The following is a 15706-nucleotide window of genomic DNA, read 5'->3' as shown; positions in this document are numbered from 1 at the left end:
ATATATCTATCAATTAATCCATTGATCCATCTATACATCCATCCATCTATACATCCATCCATCCATATATCTATCAAACAATCCATTGATCCATCTATACATCCATCCATCGCTCCCTCTATCCATCCACATATCCATCCATCCATCCATATCCATTGATTCTTCCATCCATCTATCCACTAATCAATTTATCCACCCCTCTATCTATCTATATATCCATTTATTCATCCATCTCTCTATCCTTCCATTCTTCCATCCCTCTATCCACCCATCCTTCTATCCATCCATCCAGCTATCTATCCTTCCATCTATCTGTATTTATCCCTCTATCAATCCATTGCTCTATTTTTCTATCCCTCTATCTATCCATCTATCAGTCCATATATCCATCCCATTATCCATCCATCCATATATCTATCCCACAATCCATTGATCCATCGATACATCCATCCACCTATATATATCCATTCATCCCTGTATTTTTCCATCGATATATCCATCCATTAGGGATGTAACGGTATTGTAAATACCGTCATACCGCAATATTACATTTTTTCGATATTACCGAAGTCGCATGACTCGGTAAAACTATAGGTCTTCTGAGAAAATTTGCTCAGGCAAATGAAGCGAACGGGAGGTAGCTGAAACTTCATTTCCCATCAGCCCCGGCGTGGCCATAATCCTTTGCGGTCTGTTGTCGCTACAGATCCAGTAATGCGGAAATGGAGTGTGCTGCTAGTAGCGGGGCAGGCACTTTTTTCCAGGGGTTTCAGTACAGCGTAACCGCTACTACGTCATCGGGTGGGCGTGGCCTATCTGTGAATTTGCATAGGTCACGGATCATGCGCAGATTGTAAAAAAACAGCCGTTAGATTCAGATAACTGTACGTATTCGCAGGGGTTTCGAGTCAAATGCCTTTTATATGCAGTACTAAATAGCTGTCCTGATCGCAGGTGTTTCATGTGAAGTCAGTGTATGTTATATTAAACAAATTAACTTAAGATACCTCTCAGATTACATTAATACTGATACCTGTCCTGATGCCAGGGGTTTCATGTATAATTACTTTTATATTAGTTAACATCAGATACCTGTCCTGATCTCAGGGGTTTCATGTATGATCACTTTTATATTATATACATTAACATCAGATACCTGTCCTGATCTCAGGGGTTTCATGTATGATCACTTTTATATTATATACAGTAACATCAGATACCTGTCCTGATCCCAGGGGTTTCATGTATGATCACTTTTATATTATATACATTAACATCAGATACCTGTCCTGATCCCAGGTGTTTCATGTATGATCACTTTTATATACAGTAACATCAGATACCTGTCCTGATCCCAGGGGTTTCATGTATGATCACTTTTATATTATATACATTAACATCAGATACCTGTCCTGATCTCAGGGGTTTCATGTATGATTACTTTTATATTATATACATTAACATCAGATACCTGTCCTGATCTCAGGGGTTTCATGTATGATCACTTTTATATTATATACATTAACATCAGATACCTGTCCTGATCCCAGGTGTTTCATGTATGATCACTTTTATATATATTAACATCAGATACCTGTCCTGATCCCAGGTGTTTCATGTATGATCACTTTAATATACAGTAACATCAGATACCTGTCCTGATCTCAGGGGTTTCATGTATGATCACTTTTATATTACATACAGTAACATCAGATACCTGTCCTGATCCCAGGTGTTTCATGTATGATCACTTTTATATTATATACATTAACATCAGATACCTGTCCTGATCCCAGGTGTTTCATGTATGATCACTTTTATATTATATACAGTAACATCAGGTACCTGTCCTTATCCCAGGGGTTTCATGTATGATCACTTTTATATACATTAACATCAGATACCTGTCCTGATCCCAGGGGTTACATGTATGATCACTTTTATATTAGTTGACATCAGATACCTGTCCTGATCCCAGGTGTTTTGTGTATGATGACTTTAAATAAAAATAGAAAATAAATATGAGTTATGTTAATTAACTAAGATCGAGAAAGAAAAATTAACCACGATTTATTACAGAAAATGTGGTATTTATTTGTTTAAACATGACTGAATACCATATTTTAAACTACAAAAACACGGTTAACCTTACCACAACCATTATTATTTGGTTTAAAATGGAAGTACAAAAGCCCAGAACAAAAAAATAACCTGTATGATTGTTTTTTCCTTCGTTATCCACCGCGGTAGGTTCTTTATCCATAATCATCCTGTTTGAAATGACCGCGCTAAAAAAGAACCTGTACTGCGCATGATTGGTGACCTCTCAGTATTGTTTTTTTTTTAAGGGGGCGTTTCCCAAACACCGACCGAGCCACGCCCATTTTACGTCGTGGTAATGAAACCCCTGGAATTTAGTGCATGCCCTAGTAGCGGAGATGAAAAAAAGATGGAAATGATCGAACCTAAAGCGGGTGTTGTCGCCGCGCGCGTGCTGAATAGCGGTGCTGTCGCGCGCGTTCTGATCAGCTGTGTTGTGGCGCGCGTATTGTAAAGCGCCGAGGGGGGGTTGAGCGCGCATACTCAAGAGAGGTGTTATCGCGCGCCTACTGAAGGGCTGGACTGGATGGAGGTTGTGTCGCGTCGCGGGGGCACTTTTGATCGTTTTGGAAGGGCATTTTCTATCCAAGACTAAAAAGGGCATGTGCACTGCACAGGTTGAGCCCTATGTGTGCACGTGCCTGCAAGTTGGGGAATACGACTAATAACAGTCATGGGGACTGCAGAAACACAGCACACTGTTCAGATTGATGCAGACATTGACTTGTACCGCAAAGAGATCTCTATCTCACTCATGGTTTGTCCTCTCAAGTGGGGGAAAGACAATGCACAATGTTACCCCACTGCTGTCAACATGGGCCAAGTCATATCTCTCTTGTCCCAGAATCCTCAGTCCCAAATGAGAGGGGTTTTTTCTGTTGCAGGGGACATTGTAAATACCCAGAGATACCAGCTTTTACCAGATTATAGTTATATGATAATTTTCCTTTAAACCCATCTCTATCTAAGTGAGTGATTAAATGTTAAATGTGATGAGTTTTTAACAATACTAAATTGAAACTTTATTTTTTTACATGGTTTAATAATTTTTTGTTATTAAAATTGAAGTTCCTGTTTCAAAGCGAACAGATAGATGGCTAATTTGTATGTCATTGACACTTTTGGCACTTTTTTGGAGTATTTTCAAAAGTTTTTTTTTTTTCCTGTAAATGATTCAATAAATACCGTACCGTGACATTCATACCGAGGTATTACCGTACCGTGAAATTCTGATACCGTTACATCCCTACCATCCATATATCCAAATATCCATTCATCCATCCATATATCGATCCATCTATCTATCTATCTATCCATCCATCCATAGATCCTTTTATCTATGATAAAAGTGCTGGATAAAATTGTCAGCTTCTCTGGATTCACTAGGTTTGAGTTTGAGTAAAATATTAATGTTGCCTTATTTTATAAAGGTCTGATAACAAATAACAAAAAATTTTCAACTGAAACCATTGTCAGTTTAGAAAAAACATGTCACATTTTGTCATTTTTTGAATATCTTGAAGAAAATCATAAGAAAAAATCACGTATTTGGCTTCAACAAAAACAAATTTGAAAAAAGCAAAACGCAGACTTGGTTACCAGCCATGCCACAATGTTAATACAACCTCAAAATACTCAAAAAGGATCACAGGTTCTTTGCAAATAATCAGCCATCACTGAGAATGTCACAGCAACTGATCAAAAATGCCCATGATGAAACAAATCTGAAACGATTCCTAAAACTGCTACTAAAGCATGGCCCAAATCACATCTTGCCTTTCAAATCTGATTGAAAAGGGTAAAAATCACCAGAAATAAAACATACAGGGCAGAGTGCCAGCTGGCATGTTAACGGTCCACTATAAGCACACATTCATTTTACTGTAGTAGAGATGTCACACTGGAATAAATAACTTAGATATAAGCTGTCACACCACCTTTGAAAAAAGCAAACACTGACAGGTCCCAAAGAAAACACTGTAAAGGTATACATCTCTCTCTCTCCTCTGACCCTGGCACAAATCTCTGTTGTGTGTGTGTGTGTGTGTGTGTGTGTGTGTGTGTGTGTGTGTGTGTGTTGCTCGACTAGGACAGATCAGCTTTCATAGCCTTGGCTCTTCAGCTGTGCTTTAAGGAAGAGCTGCAATGCAGGATAAAACAGACCAGAGAAAGAAATTAAGGAGAGAGAGACTATCTGAATACCAGACAAACACTGTGGAGGATTTATGGTCAGATCTGCTGATAAAATGTCAAAATGTGCAGTAAACAACCAAACAACATGTATGATGTAATCATGCCATCCTGTAATGTAATATTCTAGGGCTGCACAATGTATAGTCTCAGCATCGACACGTGGAGTTTAACCCTAATAGACAAAGATTTTTTTAAGATCTGTGGCTGTGTAAACAAATGGTAAATGTAAACCATTAAGGCATTAACAAAGCCATTAAAAACCATTAAAGCTTTAACAAAGATTAATTTGAAGTGGATCAAAAAAGTAGATCGAAATTGACAAACGAGACAAAAAAGGGCGTTTTAAAATAGAGCAACTTTGACAAAAGGTTTTGATCCACTTCAAATCTCGACTACTATATTTAACGTCAAAAAAAAAAAAATAATACTAATACTACTAATACTTCCCTTCTTAGACTTTACAGACCTGAAACTTGCTTATAGCACTTATTCATTGTTGCTCTTGGTTGTGTAAATTGCTTCCTTGTCCTCATTTGCAAGTCGCTTTGGATAAAAGCGTCTGCTAAATGACTAAATGTAAATGTAATTGTATATGTTCCATTATCTACCTGGTTAGACTTTGCATAAAGCTATAAAGCTGTGTTTATTTCCTTTGATCTTTGTTATACTGTATTCGTTTATGCTTGTAAAGTATAATTTTATGTTGTTGCACTTCCTATCAATGTAAAATGATAAATTCTTCCCAAATATTTATTTTAAAAGCACCCATGATGCAAAATCAATTTTTGGAAGCTATTTGGACAGAACTGTGCAGGGTATAGTGTGTCCACAATCATATTGGAGCAATATAAACAGAACAAATCTCTTTATTAAAATTTCCTGTTGTTAAAATAGAACTCAATGCCCAGTGATTTTGAGGCCCACCGCTATGTGATGTAACAGAGCAATTTTCCCCACCCACCAAAATGATTGACAGGTGCTTAATAACATGTCTTGGTAGTAACGTGTATAAACATGTGCACAGAAAAGGATTTGCAAAGAAACTTGGGTTAAAAGATCTGTTCCAACTCTCTGTGATCAGCTGCAAATCACAAATGAGTTTAAAGTGTATACATTTTTTAAAATAGTGCATGTTTGTTATAAAGTGAAGACTATTTACTATAGTCACAGTGTCAGTACAAAAATATATGAGGAGTAACAATATATGAGAGCCTAAACAGTGCGACATTAAACGTGTGTGTGTGTGTGTGCGTGTACTGCAAGCTTTGTAATGGCATTTGTGTGCCACTCATCTTTTCAGAAAGAATTAATTAAACACCCCCACGAATACATCAAATTACCGTATTTGGTATTTTTGATTAATAAGCTGGATTTCTGCTTCATCCGTCTGTCTCTGTCACTGACTGCTGTTTATCTGATTTAACGATTGAGATGCAGACACACACGTGGAAATGGTGGGCAGTGGAGAACCAGCTTATTTGCATGTAAATGCACAGGCTACAAAAACAGCTACACTTTGCTCAGTCCCCAAAATGGCCCTATTCTGCATTATATAACAAATATTCTGATGAATATTTTGCGCAGAAACTTGATAGACATATTTTGGAGACACCAAAGATTTATCTTAAAAAATAGGGAAAATAGGAGCCCTTTAAATCATCTTGTGAAATAACATTCATCCATATTGCAATATATAAAAATCGCAGAACTAAATATTGTAATGGCATTTTTTTCCCAATATCACACAGCACTATAAATATTAATTTCCAAGTTTTGCTGCATCCCAATTTGCCTACTTACATTAAGTTCTAAAAATACAGTAGGTAAGAGTTTAATGTGGCCATTACCGCAGAGTAATGTACCGCCGCCGCTCTAAAGGAGAAAGAACATGTTTTTTTAGGTACAACAGCAGTTTGCGAAGCCGCAAGGTGGCACAAAGGGTTGGGATGCAAACGGACAGAAATAGCCTATACATTAGCTGTAAATACTCTGCTACCTGTAAATAAAGATAAACAATAAAACAAAGCATGCTAATTCCTTTATTAATCACTAAAAAGACAACTAGGCTACATTATTTAAAGGAATAAAGAATAACAAATAGCTTTTAGGGTGAAGTGCTTCAAAACGAGTCCGCTATATGCTTCAGCGCCAAAACAGGAGTTGCTGTACTTGATAGAGTGAAGAAAAAAATATATACTTTTGTGCGTAACAGAAGATTATGCAAGCTTTGGGACACAACTTCCTCATTAACAAACTGTTATGTTGCTTAATCATGAGCCCAGTCAATCTCATCATCTACATGACTTTCATATATCATTTCCTTCCATATTGGCGCAGCAGCAGAAAGTTAATCTGCCAATTGAGAGTCTTTCATGCTATGAAATCTCCACAGGTGTTTGCATAATTGTGCATTTAGAAGTTAATGACCCAACAAGTGATAAGTGAACATTGTTGTTGCAGATGAAATGTAACAAGGAGAGTGTGAAATAAATAGATTCAAGGTTAGATATTAATTAAGAATCATTTGAACAGCTTTAACAAAGCTTCTCCGCTTAACTGTTGGTCTCAAACGTTTACGTGTGTAGTTTGTTGACATGTTTGTAATTCTAAACAAATTCACATGCAGCGAGCAATGTATTGAGGGCAATATTTGCAGTTAGAGTACACACTAATCTGCACATTGAATTTCTACTAGAAATGGTAGACTATCTGGGTAAGTTTGGAATACTCATTTCAGCATACTATTATTTGGGACACAATTCTATTATTGAATGCTATTTAGGATAGATAGTTTGCAAATTGGGACATGGCATGTAACTTCAAAGCTAAAAGTAATCAATGGAAAAGGAAAGCTCTCAATGAAATGCTCGTAATTATAAAAAAAAGGCTCTAAATGACATTATTTTTAATTTTACATTTAATTTTTGGAGCTTTATAGAATAAACCAATATTGTTATTTCAATCCAACACATACTCTCTAAACCCAGTACATTTAAAGTAGTCTCTAAATTGATTTTTGAATGACTAGTGCTGAGTTTTTTTTATAAGTTCTCACATTGGTTTCAGCCATTGACTTTAACAACAACAGATATGGGAAGCACTTTCTTCCCTTTGGAACTTGGTGGTCAGTTTATTGTGATGTACAACCTTTATACTAATACTCTTATTAGATAACTTGCAGTATCAACAAAGCCGGGATACAATTTTGCCCTCAATCAACCATGAGCAATGCACTGTATATTGTGAAATAAGTTTTGGCAAGGCTTCATTTACTGCTGTGAATGCAAAAGACTTTAGTGTTGTGGAGCAGATCTGGAATTTATCTGGATTTGAAGGAGGTGATGAAACTGTGAAAGCAACTCAATAAGTGTTCACACCATGCTGTTAAGAGGCTCATTGACTTTATCTGTTTACATGATACATGTCCTACAAAAAAAAGACCATATACTAGTAGCATTATGATTTTATCATGTCTAACAGTATCATGTGACAACTGGAGTATTACTGGTGAACATTTGGCTTTTAATCACAGGAATAAATTACATTTTAAAATGTATTATATAAGATTATGTGTTTCTATTGCATTTTTGATTAAATAAACTGAAAAGTTTAAGATTTGTTTTATTATCATTATTTAAGTAGCAAAATGATATATTTATATAAAAGGTATATTGTATATAATCATGTAGTTTTTAATTAAAAATTAAAAAATACTTCCTTTCTACAGTAATGCTGTAAATGGCTGACTTAATCTCTTCTGACTATATCATTAAATCAGTATGGCATATGATAATAACTATAATAATACTGTAAATAATGGTAACACTATTTTTATAGTCCATTTGACTAGTAGTAGACTGTCTGCTTAAAGTCTGTTGATACTGCTTCATCAACAGACATTTAACTGACTATAAGAAACTTTGCAAGTACATGTCAACTTACACTAACCCTAACCTAACAGTCTACTTGTAATCTAATGAGAATTAGTTAGCATGTAGATGCAATGTAACTTAAATACAACAAACGAACCATGTAAAGTGTGACCTAAATAATTTAAAACATCATAAGATTGGGTTATTTATTTTTAAGTTCACTAAATGATAATAATTTTATTTAAATTACATTTTTTAACCCAATGGCTGGCTTTCTCCATGTTTGATGCAATATTGGGCTAACATTGTGTGTAAATTCCCAAAAAACAAGGAAGATTACAGTTTTATGACTTCATTGCAAACAAATATTTACAAATCGAGTGGTTCCTCAATAATCGTGAGAGTTGCGTTCTAGAAATAGCCCGCAATAGGTGAAACCCGCTTAGTTTTTTTTTTTTTTTACCACTGTTACAAACGTAAAACCCCTCACTACACTCTTTTCTCAGATAGGCATTAACATTTTCACACTTTTCTCTCTTGTTTGAACACCGTAACTTCTACCTTCCTTTAGCATGTCCAGAAGTGAAAATTTTTTAACAATGCTTAGCATCTTTCTCTGCCTTCTGGGTGCTACCGTGGATGCCTTTAACGGTGCAGAAGGTTTCATCGACATTGTGGGGTTTCTTTGAGAGAAAACTTACAAACATACAGGACAGCGCTTCAGAGGCACACTGATAGTGTTCAAAGATTTATGTCAATTTGGCAAACTGTATTGTCAATACTACTAACACATTTACAATTTAATAATAAACATATATATACAACCTAAAATGGAAAGAAAAATCATATATAATGAAAAATTTTTACAAAACATACATGAATAAACGCATTGTTCTGCCTGATTTGATATGCCTGTATATTTTGAGGTGAACTGTAAAGTCTGGACATAAAACAAATATGACTCTGATGTAGAAAAGTCATAAAAATAGGTACAACACATTAAACGGCGCATGTAAGAGAGCATGACCTACAGACGTTTGAAGCGAATGACTTATTTGCTCACCTTCTGAACTCTTCCAGGCGTTCCACAGGTCTTCCACACTGATGAACTGATCATCTCCGTGGAAAGTGTTGTGCTTGCCTTTGGGGTCATGGTAGTTCAGGTCCTCTCTTAAGAACTGCAGAATAACAAGGGGAACAAAAAGAAATCGTTTCCAATTAGCAGCTCAAGGATACCAGTGCATCCAGGAGATAGTGAAGACTGTGAATGTGATCGCTAAACTCTCTGCAGTTCAATAAAGCGTACATTTATTTATTTTTTCTTTTATATATGGAATGTGTTTAAGACTTCCTAACATGCACTGCAAAACGATGAATTAAATTTACTTGAGTAAACTCGTTGACTTAAAAAGTGAGTGAACCCATTGTAACTTACAGCAGGACTGTTAAGTTGATTTAACTTAGTTTTATAATTATGCACATGTAAATGCACGTACAGTATAAATTATTTAGAAATTAAAACACAGTCTTGCAGATGATTTGAATAGTTTGTGTCAGTGTTATTCATGTTAACTGTCGATTGTTTTTTGTTTGTTGTTTGTTAGTCCCATGTGATGTGTATACTGCCTAATCTTGGCCAGGGCAAGATTCTTAATGAATCTTAATGTGTCTTTCCTGTTAAAATAACGGTTATAATAATAATAATAAAAATAATAATAATAATAATAATAATAATAATAATAATAATAATAATAATAATAATAATAATAATAAAATATGTACTCTGGTACAAAGAAAGATGGTTTGGAAATAAGAATTAAATTTTAAGTCACTACTGTAATTAAAATATATAAATAAAATACAAGTTTACAAAGTGCTATTGAATAAAAGAAAGCCTGGGTAAGTAGGAAGTAAATAAAAAGTATATTATAACTATTAATAAAATATGAAAGAATATAAAAAAAAAAAGGATATATTTTTTTGATGTTAAATAAAGCATGACTAGAGATCTTTGGTGATATGTTGGTTATATATAATAAAACTAAATAAAAATAAATAAACAAACAAACACATTAAAAAATAAACTGAAATATATATATATATAAAACAAATACAACACTAAAAATTATACTTAAAAAATCCATTATCCTTTGGCTTAGTGCCTCATTTATCAAAAGTTGCCACAGCAGAATGAACCGCCAATAAAAGTAAAAAGTTTAATAAAAAAAACCTATTGCTATTGAATAGGGAAAGCTATACGATCCTTAAGACAAAATGAGAAATTATAACCTGCAACAAAGGATAATATATTTTGTCGGTCGCCTGGTTTCTAGACTGAATAGCCCCGTCCATAACCCTGAAAACTCACAGGACCGAAAACGAGTTTGTTTGCACATCATGAGCAAATGACCATATCACAACTCAACGACTGTTTACACAACAGAACATTTACAGAGTCATTGAAATCGTACATGTTAACAATGTTAATAGAGACAAATATCTTAAAATGTAGCAGTGTTGAGAGCTTTGAACATTTAGTGGGCAAAGGCTCTGTTTGCTCAGACGCAGCAGATGGCAACAACGGTTACAGAACATAACACAACAGAAGGTTATAGTGCAGTTCACAGGATATTCAAGACGGTAAAGAGCTTCAAACTGTGGTTAAACTGCGACCACTGAGAGAGATTTGTCAGAAACATGTACACATTTAGATGGACATCCAATCGCACTTGCTTCTAGAAACCCAAATATATCTGTTATGGTGACCGACACAACAAGACATGTAGAAATGCATGGCTTTTTTCCAAACAAGATGTCACAACGGCATCACTAAGAAAATCTACAAATTTCAAATAGAAGAACATTTTCAGAAAAGATGAAAATGAGTCAGTTTTCAGACCCAGGCCAAGATGTTTTTCTTCATGCCCACTCACAGACAAGCACTGGGCAAGACGTGTGAGGAAAAAAAAAACATATAACATAGCATGACTGCAGCAAATGATTCAATTCTGCCATCAAAACTGCAGCAAATGATTCTATTCTGCCATCAAATCTGCATTCTCAAATATTGGCCTCCCAATCAAATATGGCGATTCTTGGAAATCTGCATTTGTGATTCCATCATCAGATTAGCTTTGAGAAGGCTGGATGCGGCAGGACAGCTCGCCTACACAACATATCGCTCCATTGAAAGGTTGCCAGGAAGGGACAGACCCCGCGCCGCTGCGGGTGCTTCCAAAACGACACCCGACCGACCAACATGCTGAACGTGGCTTTCCTCAGGCGAGCAGTCACCGTATCTACATCTAGTTTTGGATATCGTTCATAAGAGAGAGAAGGTACAAAAGGCAAATGTGTGAATTATTCCTCAGGAACATATTGCTGAAAGAATCAACAAAAATGGCCTGCTGGGATGTGTATTTCTTTGCTGTTTTAAGTTGGAACATTGGTGGATACTAATCTAACCCAGGCTCTGTTTGCAAATGTAATTAACTTGCTTAGTTTAATGATCTGATTACAGGTTGGCACTGCAGCCAACATGCTTTATCATTTTCAGCTAATATTAACATGTGTTCAAAAGCATCTTTTGTGACTACTTGTGACTGCATTTTGTCAAAACTACTGTCAAAACTATTTTGTCTTAATTTGTTACTCGCTTTATTATTTTTGTGAGCGCTTTGGTTAATTTTTATGGTTTTAAAATGACAAGAACATTTATAATTTAAAAGTTTCAATCATGACATATAATTATATCCAGATATGTAATAATTTGTTTAATTGAACTTTTAGCCAAAATATTAAATAAATAAATGCACAAAACGTTAAAAAGATTAAAGTGTAGACATTTTATTTTAACTTACTTTTAATTTTTATTTTTGTAATTTATATTTTATTAAGGCCAGACTGTGATCAATTAATATTTTTGATTTTGCTATTATTGAGATTTTGCTAATTATGACCATGAAAAACGATATTAACTTGACTTCTAATGTGAATTTAAAATGCATTTAAAACTTTCACCTTACATCTCCCAGTAATAAGTCTAATAATATTAAATTTAAACGTTTAATTTTATGATCAAAGATCTGTAACTTTAATTATGGGCCAAAATGTATACTGTTTCCCAGAGATGGGTTGCAGCTGGAACGGCATCCGCTGCGTGCTGGATAAGTGGGTGGTTAATTTTGCTGTGGTGACCCCTGATTAATAAAGGGACTAAACCGAAAATAAAATGAACGAATGAATGAATATATACTTTAATGCAATGCAATTGATTGATTATTGAGGTATTTACAAATAACCGTTTCTCGAAAGCTAGAAAAATTACAATTGATAAATTTTAATTTTCACATTTATCATATTAAATAATTTTAATGAATTATTATTAAAATATAAGTTATTTTTACATTGTGATCTTTGACCACAAAACTGTGTATTTTTATTGTAATATTATGCAAAAGATATACAGATTGGGATTACATACAAATAAAAGATAAAGAGGAAAGAGGAGGAAAAACAAAACAAAACAACAAAGAACAAATGAAAAAAAAAAACAACACAACAACAAAACAGTCTGTGTGTATATTTTTTGCAATAGCAAAAACATATTGTATGGGTTAAAATGATAGATTTTTCTTTTATGGCAAAAAAATCTAATATTAAGATAATGTCCCATAAAGATATTTTACAAATTCCCTCCCGTTAATATATACAAAACGGTTTTGATTAGTAATATGCATTGCTAAGAATTTAATTTGGACCACCTTAAATAGGCAATGTTGTCAGCATTTCATTTTTTTTTTACCCCCAGGATCCATACTTTCAAATAGTTGTCTCAACCACATATCATCCTCTCCAACCAAACCACACATCAACAGAAAGCCTATTTATTCAGCTTTTACTTACTAAAATAAATATTAACTCAAACAACAATAACAAGCATGCAATAAATTGCGTACAACAGGTTTTTCAGCATAGCTTTGACAACTTGGAAGCCTTGGAACTTCATGAATTGATTATTTTACAATAGCAGGTATTAAACATTTACCAAAATGCTACAGGCAGGATGTAAACAGACAAGTGTGATTGTTCACCCTTAAGAAAAATAAGTAAACTTGACTGCATCTGTGCTCATTTATCTGTTACAAATTAGCAATGATATGATGCAAAATGAAATTGCACAGCAGCCAATTAAACATTCATTCATTTTCCTTTGCATTAGTCCCTGATTTATTAGGTGTTACCACATTTTAATGAACCGCCAGCTATTCCTGCATGTTTTAAGCAGCGGATACACTTCCAGTCACAACCCAATACTGAGAAACAGCAATTAACCAATGCCTGAAAACATATAAACTGAATGGGGAAATTTTTTTTTTAATTTGAACACTCATGGCAGTTCATAACTTTTTAATTTAGTGGCTAATTCATATGAAATCAGAAAAGCTCATTCATACAATTTAGTTTGACTTTATCCCACATTGACGATTGGGTTTTGGGGTGGTGTTTGGTGCCTTGCCTTCTTTAAAAAATCTAACATTTTCGTATGACTGAACTCGAGTTCTATGTACAAGTTCATACAAATTAGCTACTAAACTGGCCAAATGTAAAATAGTTGCGTTTCCTCATGAGATCTGGCTGGATTTTTAGAGCATTATCATCATAACTTTCTACTTAACTCATCATTAGTGGTAAATACCCGTGAAACCATTACTTTACCCCCTTCCAAAAACCTTCTTGGATTGGATCTCAGTGACATCATGATGTGACTTCTGATAACTAATGAGAAAACGAGCACAGACGCGTGTTTCCAAAAGACAAGTCTGACGTCAAATTCTTAGAATATTTGCCGCTGTGTTAACTCAGAACCAGCAGTGCAAAATTCTCCACAAGTAAAAACCTGATGACTATCTGAACCTGCGCAATGACACGGTTTTGCAATCACTTGTAATCCCTCAATCTTTAATCCCTTATTATTAACATTGAATTTATTTAGTATTAAGTTAAAGAGATCCTCCATGATGTGAAACATACCTAAACTTGCGGTTTTGGCCCCTGCAGGCCACTTAACTCAAAATAGCGTCTGGTTTCCTGTAGAAATGTTTGCTGCATCTTGCAACCACATAAAGAAAGATCAGACCAAGCTTGACACACATTGCTGCACTGTCACAACAGCTAATAAAATACACCATGTACTATTGCTTTAACAAGCTCAGACTATTGGAAAGAGCATTAGACAGAACAAATCTTATTATTTACAGCCATCTTTTTCAGGATGCAAAAAAGATGCAGTCGACTTGAGCACTATAATCTTGAAATGTTAATACTGCAAGTAAAATCCCCATCCATATTAGACATATGTGAAATCATTTCCATAAACAATTGATTCCATTTTTATTTAAAAACAAAATGGAAAAAATAGGAAAAAAACTTGTAAAATTTCTGTTTAAATAGTAGATTTACTTATGATAAACCAAACAGAGGGGTTGTGGTTAACCTAGAAACAAATAGTAAACAACCCTGTAAACATTACATAATGTTCGTCAATTAATATCATTGATTAAAATGAATTATTTGATATGCATATGCAACAAAAAATCTAATTTATTATTGGTTTTCTCGATTTTCCATTGATATGCATGTGTTTTGACTAAAATGGTCACTGCATTTAATTTTATAACCACTAATAACAGACTTTTAAAATGTAAAATACAACTATCATCATTTCGATCAGGGGTTCCCAAACTTTTCAGCCCGCGACCCCCAAAGTAGCAATGCCAGTGACTCGCAACCCCCAATATCCTCTGAGGTGGTACATACAGAAACCTTGCATGCAATTGCACACACACAGACACGGACACACACACACAAATAGACCCAAATGTGCCAGAAAGTTTAACCTGGTATCTCAATCTGGTAGTTCAACCTACTTCATTTGACGCTATTGCTGTATGTTTAATATATTGTAATCACCCCAGGGGTCGCAATCCAATAGAACTAGTAATTATAAGCTACTATAGTAATTATATAGTATATAGTAACTATAAACAACAATTGCTATACGGCAATTCATATGGTTTATTCATTTTCTTGTCGGCTTAGTCCCTTTATTAATCCGGGGTCGCCAGAGCCGAATGAACCGAAAACTTATCCAGCAAGTTTTTACGCAGCGGATGCCCTTCCAGCCGCAACCCATCTCTGGGAAACATCCACACACACATTCACACACACACTCATACACTACGGACAATTTAGCCTACCCAATTCACCTGTACTACATGTCTTTGGACGGTGGGGGAAACCGGAGCACAAGGAGGAAACCCACGCGAAGGCAGGGAGAACATGCAAACTCCTCACAGAAACGCCAACTGAGCCGAGGTTCGAACCAGCGACCTTCTTGCTGTGAGGCGACAGCACTACCTACTGCGCCACTGCCACGCCCTCATATGGTTTAATAAAAATAAACAGATTTTTGGAAATACCAAAGCGACCCCTCTTCATTGTCTCGTGACTCCTCGGGGGGTCCCGACACCCACTTTGAG

At 35.1% G+C, this 15706-nt stretch overlaps 1 protein-coding gene across 9 annotated transcripts in view; it reads right to left on the bottom strand.

The window, feature by feature from the left end:
- Positions 1–15706, bottom strand: part of stim1a (stromal interaction molecule 1a) — an 84666-nt gene that overhangs the window by 49576 nt on the left and 19384 nt on the right. For all 9 annotated transcript variants that reach the window (XR_015508647.1, XR_015508643.1, XR_015508645.1 and 6 more), the window contains 1 exon segment: positions 9229–9343. Coding sequence is in view for 4 of the 9 variants with exons in the window: in NM_001044799.1 (NP_001038264.1) it covers positions 9229–9343 (115 nt within the window). In the remaining 5 variants the exon portion in view is untranslated.

This window comes from Danio rerio, chromosome 15 (assembly GCF_052040795.2).
Source record: "Danio rerio strain M-AB ecotype USA chromosome 15, GRCz13ab, whole genome shotgun sequence".
NCBI lineage: Eukaryota > Metazoa > Chordata > Actinopteri > Cypriniformes > Danionidae > Danio > Danio rerio.
Note: the sequence above shows the minus strand (reverse complement) of the source record. Positions and strands in the feature narration are given on the sequence as shown.